Source organism: Salvia hispanica, chromosome 1 (genome assembly GCF_029641045.1).
Source record: "Salvia hispanica isolate PSC_SH4W2 chromosome 1, Shi_PSC_v1, whole genome shotgun sequence".
NCBI classification, from domain to species: domain Eukaryota; kingdom Viridiplantae; phylum Streptophyta; class Magnoliopsida; order Lamiales; family Lamiaceae; genus Salvia; species Salvia hispanica.
In genome coordinates this window covers 1,141,108-1,160,719 of record NC_142692.1, presented here as the reverse complement: position 1 = coordinate 1,160,719, position 19,612 = coordinate 1,141,108, and the positions used below count along the sequence as shown (strand labels likewise).

General features: G+C 37.2%; 1 protein-coding gene across 4 annotated transcripts; it reads left to right on the top strand.

The window, feature by feature from the left end:
* The first annotated feature begins 14,145 nt into the window (after positions 1–14,145).
* Positions 14,146–19,597, top strand: LOC125224031 (DEAD-box ATP-dependent RNA helicase FANCM-like). 4 transcript variants are annotated; one of them, XM_089062776.1, is made up of 17 exons: positions 14,146–14,278; positions 14,381–14,675; positions 15,370–15,513; positions 16,162–16,244; positions 16,334–16,442; positions 16,612–16,703; positions 16,984–17,038; positions 17,125–17,246; positions 17,321–17,434; positions 17,729–17,922; positions 17,998–18,128; positions 18,279–18,339; positions 18,453–18,523; positions 18,607–18,644; positions 18,711–18,876; positions 18,951–19,084; positions 19,154–19,597. In XM_089062776.1, the coding sequence occupies exons 1-17, from the start codon at positions 14,234–14,236 to the stop codon at positions 19,454–19,456; spliced, it is 2,157 nt and encodes a 718-aa protein (XP_088918902.1). In that variant the 5' UTR covers positions 14,146–14,233; the 3' UTR covers positions 19,457–19,597. The 4 variants fall into 4 exon arrangements, with proteins under 4 accessions (XP_088918902.1, XP_088918903.1, XP_047983328.1 ...); XM_089062777.1 differs by lacking the exon at positions 19,154–19,597 and having other exon boundaries at positions 18,724–18,876; positions 18,951–19,083; XM_048127371.2 differs by lacking the exons at positions 14,146–14,278; positions 14,381–14,675 and adding an exon at positions 15,013–15,101.
* The last annotated feature ends 15 nt before the right edge of the window (positions 19,598–19,612 follow it).

Genomic DNA, 19,612 nt, shown 5'->3' with positions numbered 1-19,612 from the left:
GGAACAGAGTAAATGGTTCTATAAACCGTGAAAAATCCAAAATGGTAAAATGGTTCTTTAAATGATGGAATAATAAATAGTTAAATCGGAGAGAAAGTAAAGTAAGAGAGAGAATAATGTAGAGGAAAATCACGTCTACATTATTCTCTCTCCTACAGTAATTTTCCTCTACTTTAACTACTTATTAGTATGATACTTTTAAAACATGTGCGGAAAAAAAATATGTCACATAAAATGGGACTGAGAGAGTAACACTTAAGATAGAAGTAAATTATAACTCAAATTATTAATACAATACTCCAAAGCACACCAAAACATGCATGTAGGTAGAAGTCTTTCTCACAAGCCAAGATTTAGAGACACAAAATATGAAAAACAACAAACACTTCAATAATTGAAAGGATATGATACATGAAATTGTGGTAGCAAGTGCACATGAAAAAAAATACTCAAGAAAGCATAGGAATTAAAGAGGGAATCAAAGTCACCTTATTTTGTCTGTCTTCTCACACCCTAATTTCAGAAAAGCATGCTACTACTTTTTCTATTCCTTTTGATTCTCTTTACTACATAACCACCAAACTCCTTCACCCATTTCATTGGATCCCTTTCACCTTTCTTTTTCCTACTAAGTATGCTTAATAGTATATATGATTATGTATTCGAGAAAATGTACACATCGTCCGTCTCATTTCACTTCACCGGATATATGTAGCATCACCGTAAGAAAATAGTTCTGAGTTAACTAATCTTGAGATTCCAACTGGCTACGTTTTTGCACTCACGATGCAATGTGTACCCCGTTTCTCTCTATATATAAAAGATCTAATTACGAGTCGGAAGTGATTTCAGTTAACTAATCATGGGATTCCAACAACATCATGCCAATTAAGAACTTGATAAAGACAATATAATGTCTTTTTCTTAATCTTTACAAAGAAAGTTATTACCAAGATTAAGATTCTCAAATCAATGTTAAATCATAAGAAAATTTTAACATTAAACATGAGTAGAAATTTGTGTACTGACAATGTACAGGCAAGATGTGGTTGGATTGGATATGAAGTGTATAATACTTATATATACATGTGATTATGTATACAGCTGGATCATCGATATTCTTGTACAAGTCATTTAAAAAAAAATCTAATGTGTATGCCAGTACATCTAGGCTCTATCAACATATTTATCACTTTTTAGTCGCATGAAAACACCAATTTTTGGGAAGGATAGCATATACTACATGTAGTAATAAAAATAAAAATCTTCAACAACACATGAGATCATGAGTTAGAAAGATTTGCTTAGCACTACAGAAATAATAGTAGTATCCCGATGTTCAGATCAGTGGCGGATGCAGAAATGAACGTGAGTAGGGGCTAAATTTTCAAAATTTACCTTAAAAATAAATTTATAGGTAATTTAGATTATTAAATAGGGCTTTTATATAACAATGTGAAAATATGAATAAATTTTAGAACTTTGTAGTAGAAAAAAAAAAAATGAATACATTAGGGGCTAAAGCCCCTCCCCAATTGCATGTATGCCCGCCAGTGGTTCAGATTCAATTCGTTTGCTCTGAAACATGTGCGTGAGCCATCAACAAGCTCGAGTACGACATTATATCGAGCATCACATGAGCCGAGCTGGGTATTAGATGGAAAGTCAGTCATGTATGAATGCTAAGTTATCAATGTATTAAGAAATAAGTCAAATAACTATCAGACCTTTTCACATTTTTATTGTAATGCCACTATAGTCTATACCCGGCCCTAATATGAACTATATCCAAATTTTAGTGAATTATTTATTGAAATTTGGCATGATTCGGAAGTTTGATTAACGAAATTTATTTTTATATTATTGGCAATCTAATTGCAGAAGAAGCATGAAGAAGATGGTGGGAGGGTTGCCTTAAATTGCAAAAGATGAAGTTTCGAGATAGAGAAAAAAGTAATTGAACTTCGCTTTTCAAATTAGCCCAATTGCCAAAGATAAAGTGGGGAGATGAGGGTACTAGCCATTTTAAGGTTTTAGGTTTTATAATTTTCTATATAATTAGCAACTCTATTGAATAAATATAAGTGAATTTGATGAGCTCACTTAATTTAATTAGTACGCTTCAATTTATCTAATTCAATTTATATTTGTGAAATATCATTTGTTCCAATTATTTAATGCTGAAAATTGTTTTGGGGGTACTACCCGTTTTAGGGTTGCATTTCCTTAATTTTCTATAATTGATAGCTCCGTTAAATATAAATAAATCAATTTGATGTTAATCAGTGGGATTCAATATAAAGTAGTCCTATTTATTTATATCACTTTATATTTGTGTAATTTTATATGGCTCAAATCTTCAAGGCTAAGAAATTATTATAGGGGTACTAGCCATTTTAGGATTTTAGATTTCTATAATTTTCTATATTAATAAAGATTTTGAGTAATAGCCATCATAGTGTGTTGGGATTCCTTTTATGTAAATCAGTTGGATATTGAAGTTAATTGGCTTATATAAATAATGACCTATTTTGGAAAATTAAGAAGATAGAAGTAATAAAAGGCAATTACTTATTTTAAGGAATGTGATCAATTGCTAACTAATTATCAATTCAAAATTAAGACTAATTTTTAACCATTAGATTAGAAGATCTTGTGGTTGATATAATGCCAAGTTAATATATTTCAAATTTAAATAATTATTAATTAAATTAAAAGGGTATTAATATCAAATCCTGTATGTAGTAATTATAACTAACTATTTTCTCTCTCCTCAAAATCATCTCAAATCTTTAAATTTATGTAACTTTCTCAATTTAAATTATTTTTTCGCAAAAAATGTGTCAAATTAAAGATAATTTAATAAGGATTCCAACGAGATCTCAATTGCATATGTTCCGACGATGTTCGGGTGATGAAATTTGATAAATTATATTTCAATTTTCGTACATGTTGATAAGTCGCTTTTATCAACAAATGCAACAAAAAATCTCAATATATTGTAGGCAAAATCTCAATATTATGCATGTCTAATCTCAATAAAAATGTGTTGATATTTTCTTGTCCTTGTGTTGATATTCTAATGTCATATTGTTGATATTTGTAATACACAATGTTGATATAAAAAAAACACACACGAAAATTATCATATGATAACATAATGACGATATTACCCTTTTGTTGATATTTTGTCTACTATTTATTGAGATTTGTGAGCTTAATCTCATCCACTCATTTTAAAATCTAAGAGTAGAGATTTAGTCTTAATTTTGGATTAGGATCTACAAGCATTAGAATAGGACCTCTACTTTTAATATCAAAATTATATTAAAATCACATAAACTAAAATATCTTATGCAATGTATTGCTATGAGACGTATATTTGTGAATTTATATTATTAACTATAATTAATATGCATAGTTTTATTTTATTTTAGGGTTTATAATCATAAACAATATTAGTGCGTTATAGTAGTTATTTATGAATTTAACGTTTTTAACATAGATCAAGAGAGTTTGAAATGCTCTCATAGCTCGGGTATTGTTATCCTAGCACATTAGATGCAATGATGATTTTAAAACAGCTAGATGGTAAGATTTGAGTTTTTTCTATTTAGAAAAATTCATTAGTATTTCAGTCATTTGAAAAAAAAAATAGGAGCAATTCAAAGATGGCACCTTATAGCATCTCAACAATGCACCTTAGAGCATCTCCAACAATTTACATTAAACTTAAACTCATTTTAATATAAATGTCACATTAAATATGATTTTACTCCAACCATTTACACTAAACTCAAACTTAAAAGAATATTCCTTACATTATATCTTTTTAATCACAAAAGTTGAAAAGATTTTAAGTTTGAGTTTAGAGTAAACCTAAAGATATGTATATTTACTTTTTCAAAAACCAAAAATGGGATTGGTTTTAGAATACTATAAGAGCTAAATTACCTATCTCATTTTAAGTTTTAATGTACACTTGGAGATGGTCTTATATCTCTACAAAGCGTAAAGGTATCATATTACAAATCTTACTATAACTGCTCGTTTTTTATCCGAAGCATGCGATTTGGTTTTTGATGCAGCAAGTAGGGGAAAACAGTTCTTGATTGTTGGTACCAAAAAGAAAGCAACTGATTCAGTAGCATGGGCTGCAATAAAAGCCCGGTGTCATTGTGTTAATAAAAAAAAATGGCTCGACGGGATTACGTGTGCACACAGTTCAAAAACCGGCAGTTCCGGTTTGGAACCAGCGGTTCACGGTTCAAAAACCGCCGGTTCCGATGCCGGTTCAAAACCGCCGGTTTCGGGCCGGTTCGGCGGTTCGAATTTTTTTTCCGTCTTCTTTATTTATTATCTATGAAATTTGCATTAAAAAGTTCAAACAAATACGAATTCACGATGAAAATTGCAACTTTATTGATATACATTACAACTTACAACAATTACAAATTTAGATACAACGAGACTACAACGAAATTGAACTTTAACAATAAATTTAAATACAACGAGACTACAACTAAATTATTACAAATTACAAAAAAAAAGACTTGAAGTTTTGAAAAAAAAAATTATAAGTATATACTCTTGGTCGGCGAATGAGATGTTTCTAAATAACTAAATTGAGGACACCCTTAGCAATTCAACCTTAAATGTTGAGTTTAGTCTAACAATCAACAATTATGGTAGAATTGTCAAAAGTTTCCCGAATTTAGTCTTATAGGGAAGTCTCCTTTACCAATTAGAGTATATACAAATACAATTATTTAATTGTATTTGCATATTTTTAAAGTGGAAACAAATGGAAAAAAAAAAAGAAATAAAGGAAAAAGGACTTGAGCTCAACTTAAATTTTAAATTTAACTTGAGGTGCCTACGTATACTCAATGCTCATTTCCATTGGGGAATCAAAGTCCACATAATTCTCTTACCTTACTTACCTATTTGGCTAGGCCGACTGCCGGCCGTTGACGGTTGGCTTACGACGCTTCATCCCCAGTGAATTCTTCACCAGATTCCTCCCCACGAGTATCCCTATTAGGTTCTTGTTCTCTGAGGTCAGCTTTGGCCCAATCATCAAGTAACATCACGACTTCCATATTCCTCGCGAAGAGTCTACTTCTTGTTTCATCTAAGACACGTGATCCAACACTGAAAGCGGACTTGACGGCGACAGTGGAAGCCGGAACCGAAAAAATCTCTTTGGCCATTGACGGATCGGATCCGCCAAATCTGCTGGTAAGTCGGTCTCCATCGTCAGCAGCGATTTGGTCATAGTGTTCGGTAGATTTGTTGGGGTTTGGTGCCCCTTGCACAACGGAAGACTTGTACAAAATAAATAAATCAGATAAGGATCTATTTGACCGATTATGCGATTAATCAATTCACATGTTAAACAAATAATTGCAGGCTAGAACGCAAATAATTCATGCTCAAAGAAAATAAATCCTAAAACATGAATTCTATGGTTTAGGGTTACCGATTTTGATTCTCCAAAGAATCGTCGATTGCTCGCGCCTTCTCCACTTGATGATCTTCAATACTAGACCACGGATCTTCTCTCTGGTTCCCGAACTGTATCTCGATATCAGGGTGGACTGATCTTATCAAAATACTAGGACTCGAATAAAGAAGACACAAAATCCTCACGGAGGAGAGCTGAAAATTTTGACTCCTGCTGTAGAGAGAGGAGATCGAAAATTTCAAATAAAATTATATTATGGGTCTGTCTATCCTTTATTCTCCTATTTATATTAAGTTCCGTTTGGGTCTAGACAGTGATCTATGGAAGGTTTTGGATATGGGCTCCCCCAATTAGCTTTTTACTAATTAAATTGAACCCACAATTTAATACAAGCTTTAATTGGAATATAACGAGTAGCCACTACAGAAGTAATATTGAACTCTTCCCATCCAAATCCGAAATTATAAGTAATCCGGGTTTCCACTTTATTTATTATTTATTTCCCGCGCTTAAGATATAAATGTCCATTAATTAATTAATGTTTGCTATGGACTTAATTAATTAATATCTTATTAATTCCAAGAGTGGACTTAGCAAGAAACATTTATTTATTATTTATAGAGTAATAAAACTCCAACTGGCCAGTTTTTCGAATAATAAAACCTTGTTCGAGCTCCTCTTGAGGACATTATCAAACGAGACTCACCTCGCGCACGATTCAACATAATAGCAATCCTAGCACCGCTAGATATTAATCACCACTACCCAATATATCAGGATTATTGGGTTGCGAAAAACTCATACCATTTGATAAGTCAAAGTAGTGCATAATCAATACCGTATGCTCAATGCTAACATATGTAGATTAAGAAATAGTATTTTATCAAGACCTAGTCTTTCAGTAGATAGCATAAAGACACGTCTTTCTGTTAGATCCGTTCAGTGCTATACCACACCAATGTCATTTATTCAGTAAGGCTTAGAAATATGCGGACTGACATTGCAACCTTTCACGATAGGTAGTCTAAGCCTATATAGGTTGTGAAATTCTTCTTTTTCTTTTGCAAAACATTGCATAGATCTGACCGTGTTACCTTAAAGTGGACGCCGCCCACAACCGGTCTACTAAGCAAAAGACTTAAACTTTGTTTGCTTCTTATACATTTAAATGTTTACAAAACATCTTATAAATGCACAAGCAAACACAATGTAAAAATAATAATAGTGATTCTATTCGTGTGGAACTGCTCGAATAATACTGAATCGGGTTAAAAGTGGATTGTAGAATTTTACGTATACAAGCAAGATTCTATTCGCGCGAAACTGCTCGAAACATGCTTTTCAGTATACCAAACCTAACAAGATTCCCACGCAATATAACGCTCGTATCGCCATGCATAAACTCCAGCGTCTTTCCCACAAAATCTGCATTTATTTTCCCCAACGACTCCAACCACGCCATTCCTAGAATAATGTCCGGACCATGGATGTCAAGAATATGCAGATCCACCGAAAACTGTGTTCCCTGTATCGTTAACTGCGTCTTCCTGGAAACATGAGAACAAACATGAGAACAGGTAAGCGAAGCCCCGTTACCCACATACACGCGAAACGGCTGAATCGGTGTTAGAGGTAGCTGTAAGCGCTCCGCCACTCTGGGATGGAAGAAATCGTGCGAACTCCCTGTATCAATCAAGATGTTAACTTCTTTACCATTGGAAACACCTATCACCTGAAACGGACGCGATCTACTATTGGCATTAAGGGAGTGCAAGTGAGAAATATCGGCTGTAATAATCTGCTCTTCAAGTTGATGCACCGCCAGCTACGCCTCATCATCGAAATTATCCTCCTCGCCTATATAACATAGCAGTTTCACTGCGCACACATGTCCCGGTACATATTTTTCTGGGCAATGCCAGCATAACCCCTTTCAAGACCGTTCTGATTTCTCTGCGTTGGAAACCAGGATCGGTACTATCTTCATGCTCCCTTGCTCGCGTCCTGGATTCCCCCGGAAGAGTTCTGCTGTGCTGTTGGGGGCTGAGACGTCCCCATCCCCAGTTGCTGCCTAGACTCCCGCGGTTGCCACGTCCGTGGTTGTTACGACGCGGTCTGTAATGCTCACTGCTCCCGGTTAGCTGCTAGTTTCAGTGCCAGTGCCATCGCCTCAGCTAGGGATTGCGGTTGTAGGAGTTCGACCTTCTCCTGGATCGGTTGCTTCAGGCCTTCAATAAAAATTGGGATAAGGGCATAGTCTGAAAGCCCTTCAACACGATTTAAATACTTCTCGAACATGTCATGATACTCCCCCACCATACCAGTTTGTACTAATTTTGCCAAAGGGCCTATATAATTTCGAAAGCTTTGCGGATCGAACCTGTGTCGTACATCCTCCATGAATTCTGGCCACGTGACGAACCGATTGTTGTTGCGATAATTAAAAATCCATTCATCCGTTGGTGGGTTAAAAAGCATCACCGCATAATGGAGTCTTTCCTCCTTCGGTATACCCATATGGTCAAAGTAGTACTCTGCCCTCGAAATCCAATTAGTAGCATCGCTACCATCAAAGTGTGGGGCTCGCATCTTTACCCCATTGTTATTATCCTCCCTCTGATAATGGTTACCATAACTTCGGTTACGAGGCGGGTCCCAACAAGACGGACGCCTAAAATCACGACCTCGGCGGTGCCGCGTGGCTGGCGGGTCCCAGGCCGAAGGACGACGTGTATCATAGTCAGCATCTCGTCGGCGGCTACCTCTGGTTGTATGTGCTCCCCGTCGCCCACGATCCGCGGATCTAATGCCACGCCTTCCGAACTGACGGAAGTTAGGGTTTGTATTATGGCGTCGGAAACCCTCGCCGCGATGCTCCTCGTACTCCCGTTCATCGGAATCGTAATCATCATCTACCGAATCTGATTCCTGGCACACTGGGTTCTCCAAGGTATCCATACGAAATTCCAATTTATCAAACTTAGCAAGAATTCTGTCAAACCCTAGCGATATAGGGTCGTCGGACGGGCCTTCTCCCATCGGTTGCTTCCCCAGATTTCAATCGCCGCGTGGCGGCGAGCATGGAGGGCCGCCAGATTCACGGTTTCCTCCAATCGGTTGTGTGTTACCGCCGGTCAGAGGCGGTATCATCGAACGTCTCAGTTCGTCGTTGGTATCCATGAGTTCAAGAATGCAAGCACCAGTTGTTAGGGATCTCCTTCCTCTAACGAAGAACACTCGTTTGGTTACGTACGAAACACAGACAATTACAGCGCCCTACACAAAGGGTCGGCGGTTCTCTCTCTCGACTGGCGCGGAGGCTCCCTCCGTCGGCAGTTAAAATAGGGTTGTTGTATTACGCAAATAACTTGGGCAAATAATTCTTCATTAATTGAGGAATGAAATTAATGAAAGCCCTATTTATAACCTCTAAGGACCCTAGGGTTTGTTCGACCTAAACCTACATCGGGAAAGAACCAACAGAGAAAACTCGACGGGGCTTATAAAACACTCAAATAAAATAGTTCAGCAAAAATAAAAGAAAAGTAAAAAATAAACTTAAGTTCAACAAAATAAATAGAAATAAAATACTATCTACTCCACGCTACTTGGCGACGTAGTCGTGGAGACGTTCCGGCGGCTTCAGCTCGTCCCTTGGCCCTAGCTGTCTTCTCGCCGGCGCCTCCTCCTTCGGCGTTGTCTTCGATTCCCCTTCGTGCAGATCCCCCTCCATGACATCATCCGGGGTAGGCGCCTGCACGTCCATCGTTATCGGGTTGGTAGCGTTCGTAACATAGTGATTTGGAGGCAAATGCAACTTCGTCTCTTCCTGATCTGATGTCTGTGGAAGGTCTCCTTGCTTTGGAGGCAGAGGATGCTTCGTTGGCTGTCCATTCTCCGGCAGAGGAAGATGCTACTGCTCCGGATCTTCCTGATCTGGTGTCTCTAGAAGTACACGAAGCTAGGACAATGCCTTCTCAAATGCGTATTTGTACTGCAATTCCGCCTCTGATTGATGTGGAAGGTCTCCATGCTTTGGAGGCAGAGGAATCTTCTGCTACTTTGGCTCTCCATTCTCCGGCAGAGGAAGCTGCTATTGGATCGGATCTTCCTGATCTGATGCCTCTGGAAGAACACGATACTAGGTCTTATCTAGCCAAGGATGACACTCTGTCTGCTCTAGCCTGGAATGACGGCCTTGATGGGGAATATTCTGCTTTGGTGGCCCCCCTGCTTCGGCTGGGTTATGTTCCCCCGCTCTCAGGAAGTTAGGCCCCAATAAGTTCAATCTTAGAGATGAACTCTAGGATGGATTTTAGCATGTTTTTTCTAGTTCGAACCTCTTATCAATGATCAAATATTATGTTCGACCATTTGTGTTTTTGGTTACTTTGTGTTATGATTTAACATTGTTTCTAAGGTTAATGGTGTTGGAAAATAGATAAGATATATATGTTGGAGGAGTAATTTAGTTTGGAGGAAATATTTGAGAGGAGAATGGGTGGAATATGTAGAAATGGTTTTAGGAGATGTTTTGATGTGGGGAAGAAAGGAACACTCAATTTCTCAAACTTTCTCAACTTCACAACTTACTCAAAATGTTACAACTCCCTCCTATTTATAGGCACTTCAGCTCCTTCTAGAATACTCTACTTAATACTTTTATATTCTAAATATCTAGATTTTTATCTATAAAAATTTAGATATTTCTTCCAATATATCTAGATATTTTTCCATGCATATTCTAGACACTTCTACATAATATCTAGATATTACAATTACAATATCAAGTTTATTTTAATATTCCAACACCCCCTTAAACTTGATTTGTCATCCCGAGCAACGTCCTGAACTTGATAAAGTCTTCGTACTTGAGGGGCTTTGTGAAAATATCGGCAACCTGATCGTGCGATTTGACTTACTCGATTTGAGTCTCCTGGTTTGCAACGCATTATCTGATTTAGTGGTAGCGGGTGTCGATGTGTTTGCTTCGGCTTGGATAGTGCAATTGCCGACTTGTTATCCACACAAATAGTTGTTCACTCCGTTTGTGGCCACCCGAGCTCCGACGTGTCATTCTTCTCTATGGGTGGAACAACTATTTCCCTAATCAACTGATAGCCTTTTTTTTAACATGATGCTCTGATTCCGGTCATATTTTCTTCCTCTCCCATACAGGTAACTTGTTTTGATTCAAATATGGTTATTTCTGTCTCTTGCTTGGTGAATTTGTTGGATGAATTTAAATTTAGTTGTCCGGCAGAAGGGCAAAGAGAGTGATTCGGTAATGGGCCTAGGAAGAAGGCTAGTGTTGCTCTGTAAGTCTTGTAATTTATGCATGTGTTAATTTTTCTGATGATCCTAAGTTGATATTTTATCTGAATGTCTCCATGTCCTTTTTTTTAGAGTGAGTTAAGGTAAGCCAAAATATTTGTAAGGAGCAAAAGGATAGAAAGATAATGTGTATCACTTAAAAGGCATAAAGCTGGACAAAGTTTATGGAATTATCTGTGGGGAAAAAAGTTCAACCTACTTGTTTCTATTCATTCTAGTGAAACCGTCTGATTTCGGTATGGGGCTTTACTTAACAAGAATCGTATCAACAGCATCATGTTGTCTGGACTTAACAGGGTTTTGTTCTGAATCCTACTTTGTAAACTACTTTGTAAAGGAAACGACGATAGACTTTTCTTCAAGGTACACTTCGATTTTTTTGCTACAACTCATTATTTAATTTTCGTGGCAAAAATTTATCTTGATTATTACGTGATCTTAGAACTGACAGTTGTTAAAATAGATTTGGGCATGTGGTTAAAATAATCAATTTAGTTAACATTCATCTTGTGTATTTACTTACCTATTGAAACCATGATGCCAACTTCATTTGTTATGGTCCTTGGAGCACTTTCACCACATAATAATTCCTTTTTCATTGAAGTATGCAGTATCTCTTCCATCCACTTTTTTCTCACCTTTTCTTCTCTGCTACTCCTGGCTGATTGTGTTCTTTTATACCTTATTCAAACCAATCTTTTGAATGTCGAAGTTTGACATTTCTTGGCTACATCATGGGTCACACTCATCTACACCGTATCTGTATCTCGAAATATTTTATTGATTTTCAGCACTATGATTCGTACTCTAACACAAAAGCCGAAGGAGAAACCCTAGGGGTATCAAAGATATCAAAGGGGAGTATCTACATAAACCAACGGTCATTGAATGTCAGAGACTGATAAATATGCACGGGATTGCGCATCATTTTCCCGGGATGTTGGGCAGCATCGATTGCATGCACTGGGAGTGGAGGAACTGCCCAGTGGCTTGGAAGGGGCAGTTCACTTCTGGTTTCAAAGGGCCACATCCCACGTTGAAGTCGTTGCTGACTATCGTTTGCGAATTTGGCATGCGTATTTTGGTGTCGCTAGGTCGAACAACGACATCAACGTTCTACAATCGTCGCATTTTGGCATGCGTATTTTGGTGTCGCTAGGTCGAACAACGACATCAACGTTCTACAATCGTCGCATCTCTTCAATGAAGAGTCCTGGGGTGAGGGTCCGCAAGTCTCATTCGTGGCCAATGGCACGCTGTACAACATGGCATACTATTTGGCTGATGGGATATACCCTAGCTGGCCCGTGTTTGTCAAGACGATCCGGAAACCAGTTGGGCCGAAGCAGACCTATTTCGCAAAAAAACAAGAGGCTGCTAGGAAGGATGTTGAGCTGGCTTTTGGAGTCCTCCAAGCGGGATGAGCCATTATCCAGTGCCCGGTTCGACAATGCCACGAAAATGATGTCGAAGACATCATGACTGTGTCTATCATATTGCACAATATGATAATAGATGATGAAGGATTTGCTGCAGAGCGCTGGGCACCGGAAGATGGTGCTAGCACAAGTCACGGTATTGCAACCCCCCTACAGATGGGTGTACCACGCAGTAATGCATACTTGATTCAGCGATTCACTGATATATGGAGGAAAATATCACATATAACACTGCAGGCTGATTTGGTTGAAGAGGTCTGGAACCGTAGAGGAGGGGGCGCAGCGTGATATGGGTTCTCAGTGTTGTTCGTGTGCTATCGATAATTTTCGTTGTATAATTTTCCCTTTTCCCTTTTATAATAATACAACGAAAATTTTGTTATAATTTTTTTTTATTTTAAATTGTAATGCAACTATACAAGTAATATGAACTAGTATATCATTTTTTTTATTAAAAAGTGAAATTTTTATTGAAATTTGGCATGATTCGGAATTTCGATTAATTCAAGAGATGAATTCAAGAACTAAGTTCTATGTTGGTTACACTTTTAAGTTTGCACTGCAGAATGGATAAGATACATGTTCATTTTGCATCTCTTAATAAAGACACATTTAGAGACACATTTCGATTTCACGTCACATATTAAAGACATGCAACTAAAATTTAGAGTGGTACATGCATCCCATAACGAAAATTTTGTCATTTAGGACGTGAGAGAGTGGAGTATCTAATAGTACTTCATCCGTTCATAGTAGTGGAGACATTTCTTTTCGGCATAAAGATAAAGAAAAATGTGCGTAATGCATTCCTCCTAAATAAAAAGATCATAAAGCAGACATAATAAAGTAAGATAGAGAAAAAAGTAAAAGTGGGAAAATATGTTACTTTATACCTATAAAGTGTGTTTGAATTGAAGTTTATCTTTCATTTAGATAAAAACATAATCATTTTGTAGAAATGCTTATCTTGGTTTTCAATTTCTACATGTGGTGTTTGAATCGATAGTATGTTATCTATAGTCCTTAAGGGTGTCTCCAATGGCGGACGTCCCGGTAGGACGTCGCCGACGTCCTACCCGACGTCTGTCGTAGTGAAGGGGAAGGGCGCCCACGCCCGTCCCATGTCCTCGCCCATCAGCCCAACGTCCTACCTGACATCCGCCACTGTGGCGTGGGTAGGACGTCCCACTCGGACGTCCCACCGAAAATTAATTTTTATTTTTTATTTTTTTTAAAAAAAACTCTATAAATACGGCTGGTGTCGAAATTTTAATTCTGTAAATTTTAATTTTAATTGTGAATTTATTAATTTTATTGCGGGAAGTCCTAGTGGGAAGTCCTAGTGCAATGAAAAGTCCTAGTGAAATGGGAAGTCCTAGTGATGACGTGGCATGAATTTTGTGTGGGAAGTCCTAGTGGGAAGGGCGCCACCGGAGACACCCTAATATCACATGTTCGGTTTTCTATTTAAAGTCACACTAAAATAGGAAATTCCAAAACTATCCTCTGTCTTTTTCTATATGTCTAAGCCGGAGAGCTATATTAATAAATTCTATGTAATTTAAGATTGATATCGTGTTGCACATATTATTATCACTCAATTTTTCATGATAATAAAACACTATTTTCAGCTTTAATTCAACTGGTCTTTGTCCACTGAGCGAGCCTCACATAAAATTTAACAAACATATCAAACACTAGATTGGAAAATGTACTATAATCACCTATCACTTTTCCTACAACATCTCCTACTCCAATCCTTATAAACACAAAATATGATGATAGGGTCCACTACTCGTATGTGAGTGTGGAGTAGGAGATGTTGTAAGAAAAGTGGTAGGTGATCCTTTTAAGAAAAAATGACTCTATTTGATTGCTCAAATTTAAGATGAAAGTGGCGGGAAAGGGTATTGCGTAGGTGACGCGAAAGCCCAAAAACTCCAAAAACCTACCATTAGGTTAAATTCAAGCAAGTACTTCACCGAGAGCTGCTATGGCATCCGCATCCTCTCCTCTGCAAATCGTGGACGACGATGATGTAAACCTAGTTCGTTCAATTTATTCACTTCTACTATTAATTTTAGTAATTTTGGGGGGAAATGCGTCTTATTTTGTTTTCAATTTGATTTGTGAGAATTAGGAACTCGATAGGGAAGCAGCTGTGCACAAAATCGATGTGGCGTGCCAGGCAACTGCCGTTCCTATCACAAATGGCAAACAAGTAGATGAGGAAATGCGGAAAAAGAGAAAATTTGATGCTATTAGTTCAGCTCCTTCAGCTAGGCAGACTAATTTGAATACATTTAATGGGGCTTCGTCTTGCAGTTCGAGGAAATTTGAAGTAAATGCTGGAATTTTGTATGGGCAGCAACGAATGAGTAGTAGTGTTGGGGTTAAGATTGATGCTGAGGCTGCCAAGACATGGATTTACCCTGGTAAATGCACATATATGCATGTGTATATGTATATGTTATGGTTTGTGTTCATTGGTGATATTGGAAAGCTTGTTTGTATATGCTATGTTTAGTTCCGGGGAAGCTGAAGTTGCTTGAAACAAAATTAGGATATTGAATATGACGAGGACTTGAATTTCTTGTGTACAGACAGCTTGATTATATGCGTAACAACAGCCTATCTTAATGGTAAAGTGGGAATCTATGGAAACGGTATTTGTTTTTTGTGCGAAGGTTCAAAACCTACTTTTAATGCTTTATTTCTGTCTGTTGAGTTATAAGAATGAGCAACTACATTGAAGGAAAGTATGTGTTGCAGTGTTGATGAGCTGATTCTGAGATGAGGCTGTTTGAACAAATGTGTACGAGAAATATGACAGATATCCTTATGGACCATCTTTTAAGAAGGTGAAATTTTGCAAATGTGAGGTTCTGCTGTAGTACTTCTGCGACAAAGATTCGACAAAATTATCAGTAGTGCTTGTCATGTGATACCCAAAGTGTTAATGTCGATCAACTTTTGAATGCTTTAGAAACTGAGGTCACTTTGTTTCACACACTTATGGAATCTGTTTTAGTTATTTATTTATTTGGTTTTATTTTGTGCAAGTATGAATATCATGATATACTCAAGTTTTTTAATTTATTCGTCCACTTTTTTTTTTTTAATTGGCAGTAAATGTCCCTCATCGTGATTATCAGTTATCTATTACAAGGACTGCACTCTTTGCCAATACTTTAGTGGTATTGCCAACAGGAATTGGAAAAACTCTTATTGCTGCAGTCTTCATGTATAATTTCTTCAGATGGTTTCCTGAAGGTATGTGACCCTGTACTGTTGGTAATAATAATATACTCTGTTGGTAATAATAATAATAGACTACGTGCCTCAATCATCAAATGCTACAGTTATGCCAAGTGTGCTTGAATTGGACATCGTATGATTGCCTTCTTAGGTGTTTAATGAAAGCATAACAAATCCCTAGTTCTCTACCCAGTCAAACCATACAATGAAAAGATAAGTCATGCATTATGACATTAGCAGTAAATGTTTTATTAATTTGTCAGATCCTAATGACTACTACAAAATTAGGTGTTTCCTCGAAAGTAAATTCTGATTTCTATATGGCCTAATGGCTCAAAATTATCCAAAATACAAGAACATATCCATGATGTTTGAAAGTACATTTGGGCGATATAGTTGAAATATTTATTCTTTTTGCACTTTTTCTCATATGTTTAAAATAATTTAGGAGACAAAGATGTTCTTATGTCTAATTAGCAGTCACATAATAGACTCGTTGCTTAGTTTTTGTTAAGTTGTAATAATACATCATAGATTGACCACTGTCAAATTATATAAGGTATAGTATGATTGACCACTGACAATCATGTTAGTTTTTAACTATTTTCAAATATACTATGCTTGACGTCTCTGTTCAACAATCTTGACAACTCTCTTATGCAGGAAAAATAGTTTTTGCTTCTCATTCTCGAGAACTAGTGATGCAACAAATAGAAGCTTGTCATAAGATTGTTGGAATTCCGCAAGTAAGCGTATTATAACATTCCCGGGCTTACATTTCTTATGTTTCATATCAGTACATATGCTTAAAAAGCTGTCACTCAACTGATCTTAGGAGTGGACTATTGATCTAACTGGAGGGATGCTTAGAAGAGCAGAATTCTGGAAATGCAAACGCGTTTTTTTTGTTTCTCCACAAGTGTTAGAGAAGGATATACAGTCTGGTTTGTGTCTCAACTTGTAGTGATATGTTAGAGTGCATTTGCAAAATCAGAAACATCATATGTTGGAACTATAAGAGTATAATCCAACATCATATGAAGGAACTAGAAAATGATGATAAAATAGTTGCCAGGGTTTTCATATGATTCATAATATATTTATATGTTGTAGGCTCCTGTTTGGTGAAGAATCTGGTGTGCCTGGTGATAGATGAGGCACATCGTGCAACAGGAAACTACTACTACTGTGGAGCCGTTCGAGAGGTATACTGCTTCATTATTTCTTTCACGTGTTCTTGTGCTACACGTTTAGATAAAAAAAATGCACTAAATTGCAAAAGATATAGTTTTAGGATTAGACTTTGAACTATCAAAACATAGTACAGCCTGAACATATGCATCTTATCATGAGCTAGGCTAAGTGGACCAAATAGGTGAGCAATAGAGTCCAGTGGCCTAGCTTAGAGCTTCATGACAACTTATCTGTTAATTATTCATCATATTTCTTGATAAAAAACTTATACAATTTGCACCAATGTTGCAGCTGATGGATTCTCCCATCCAACTAAGAATATTAGCATTGACTGCAACACCTGGATGTAAGTGCTGCACAAACTCACCCAAAAGATGTTGATTCGGTATTCAGACTGCTTTTGTGAAATTATTATTCTTGGGCATGATTCAGCTAAACAGCAGACTATCCAGCATGTCATCAACAATCTTCAAATATCTACACTGGAATACCGAAATGAAAGTGATCCCGACGTCATGTCTTTTGTGCACGATAGAAACATAGAAGTAATTCAGGTACTATTAGTCACTTATATGATTACAGGATTCTATCCTATGAATCATAAGAAAGTATAAGAAATTTCTTTCAGGTATCAATGGGTGGTGAAGCAACCGATATAGATAGACTGCTTTTGGAAGCTGGACATCCATTCCATGCCTATCTTTGCACTTTCGGGGTACTTCCAAACAGAGACGCCCGAACTGTATGTTCCGGTATCCTATTGTTCTAATATTTGGATTTAGTTCATTCTTTAGGTTTTTCCCCCTTTTTGTAGGTTTCTAGCCTATATTTGTATCATAAAATTTTCCAGAATTTCCTCAAAGCATGACTAAATAGATATTTTAAAATATGGAGTATAATACATAATGCATTTTGTGTGTCTCTAATTCATTTTTAGCACTTTAGAGCTCTGGACTGCCAGATTCTCAAATTTGTTTACATCCTCGTAGCAGAAAGAACAATCACACGCATGTCTCGTTGGTTTTGTAATTTACAGTTGAGGCCCTGTGATATTCTAAAATCAAGGGATATGTTTTCCCACAAGCCGCCTGCGAGTTTTCCTCTATCAAGGCATGGTGAATTCCTGGATTATTTTGGAGCTCTTATTACATTGCACCATCTCAGGAAATTGCTTTCAACCCATAGTATAAGGCCTGCATTTGAGATGCTTGATGAAATTTTGAAACAAGGGTATGCCACTGTTAATCAGCATTTAGATCAGTAGATCTTTCTCCGCTTGTAATTAAAGTTATCTCCATTATGCAGGTGGTTTGCACGCATGCTAGGCAGAAATGAAGCACTTTTGAAAGCAAAACTTTTAATGCAGAAAACTATTTCCCGCGGAGCCCCTAGCCCCAAATTAGTGAAAATGCTGGAAGTACTGACTGAACATTTCAGTACGTAACATTGTGGTTTTTGTTCTTTGACATAATATTGTTAATGTTAATTGTTGTAGAAACTTTCCTTGGCCATTTGCTTTAATGGAGTTTTTATTATTTATATGGGCAAAAATGCAGTGTTATTGAGGTTAATGAATTTTGGTGCAGAAGTGAAAGATTCGAAAAACTCCAGGGTGATAATTTTTTCAAATTTCAGGGGTAGTGTCAGGTGATCTTGATCTTTGTTTCTTTATTAGGCTTTCTGTAACCTATGATGCTGAATCAATACTCAATAGATAAATATTGGAAAATTTTAGTTCTAACATATCTATTCAACTTCAGGGACATACTTGATGCGCTTCAAAACATCGGGCAATCCGTTAAAGCAACAGTTTTCATTGGACAAAACTGGGGTACGTTTATCGATTCTCCTTCATTAATAACTATTGTTATGTGCTCTTAAATTGTTAGATGTTGCTTGTCTTGGTAAACTCAGAAGGACAATCGCATGAACTTCTACAAACTGTTTTACAGGTACTACTTTCTCTATTTTCGGTACTTGTTTTGGTCCTCAGTGATTTATTTCACTTGTGTCTATAGAAAATTTGGACAGGCGGGTACAATGTCATTGTTGCAACTTCAATCGGTGAGGAACATCTTGATATCACGGAATTTGACCTTGTCATATGCTTTGATGCTAACGTTTCGCCTTTGCGGATGATTCAACGCACGGGGCGGACTGGGAGGAACAAGCAAGCACGAGTTGATATCCTTTATTCTCTATCTTATTTACAAACGAGTTTAAATCCTTTTCATAAGCGATTTCTTTAACATGCTCACTAGTTTTAGCATGCGAAGGGACGGAATTGAGTGGTTATATGCGAAACCAAGCGAAACAGAGGTCTATAAGTAATCTCATGATAAATGGTGGCACCGGCACGAATGGTTTCAACTTCCACCCCAGCCCAAGGATGGTATGCTTTCTCTGCAGATTATGTTTCATTAGTAACCGAGGTCTTTATCCCTCACACGCCCAATTGCAGGTTCCACAATTTCTCGAACCAGAGCTGCGATTTCTTCAGATGCCAATTGGAGATGTTCCTCGTGGAGTGAGCGAGGGAGTGAACCAAGAGCCAATGCGCCATCCGATTAGAATGAAGGCACCGAAGGGCGGCTCAAGCAGTGTGACGCCCCCAGATTCATCGGAGACGAGGGAGGCGAATAGAGCAACCATGTATCAAGTGGTGCAGAGAGCCTTGTACGCAGACACGAGTACGATGAACCCACAGCAACAGGATGTACACTGGAAGATGATTCTAGGACTCCAGAAAGATTTGGGTTTGTAGCCTTGTAAGTATGTGTAGTTTTTTTTGGCTTTGTTTAGGATTTTAAGTATGTAATGTTGCAGCTTTTTAAGTTATTTAATTATATAATTTTCGACTTTATTAAGATTTTAATTTTTAATGAATTTAGTACGTTTGTGAGTTTGTGCTCGAATGATG

Coding starts and splice junctions, on each gene's coding strand:
- LOC125224031 (XM_089062776.1), top strand. CDS start 14,234: ATGGCATCCGCATCCTCTCCTCTGCAAATCGTGGACGACGATGAT. Junction 18,877..18,950: donor GAACAAGCAAGCACGAGTTG/ATATCCTTTATT, acceptor TAACATGCTCAC/TAGTTTTAGCATGCGAAGGG. Junction 19,085..19,153: donor TCCACCCCAGCCCAAGGATG/GTATGCTTTCTC, acceptor GCCCAATTGCAG/GTTCCACAATTTCTCGAACC.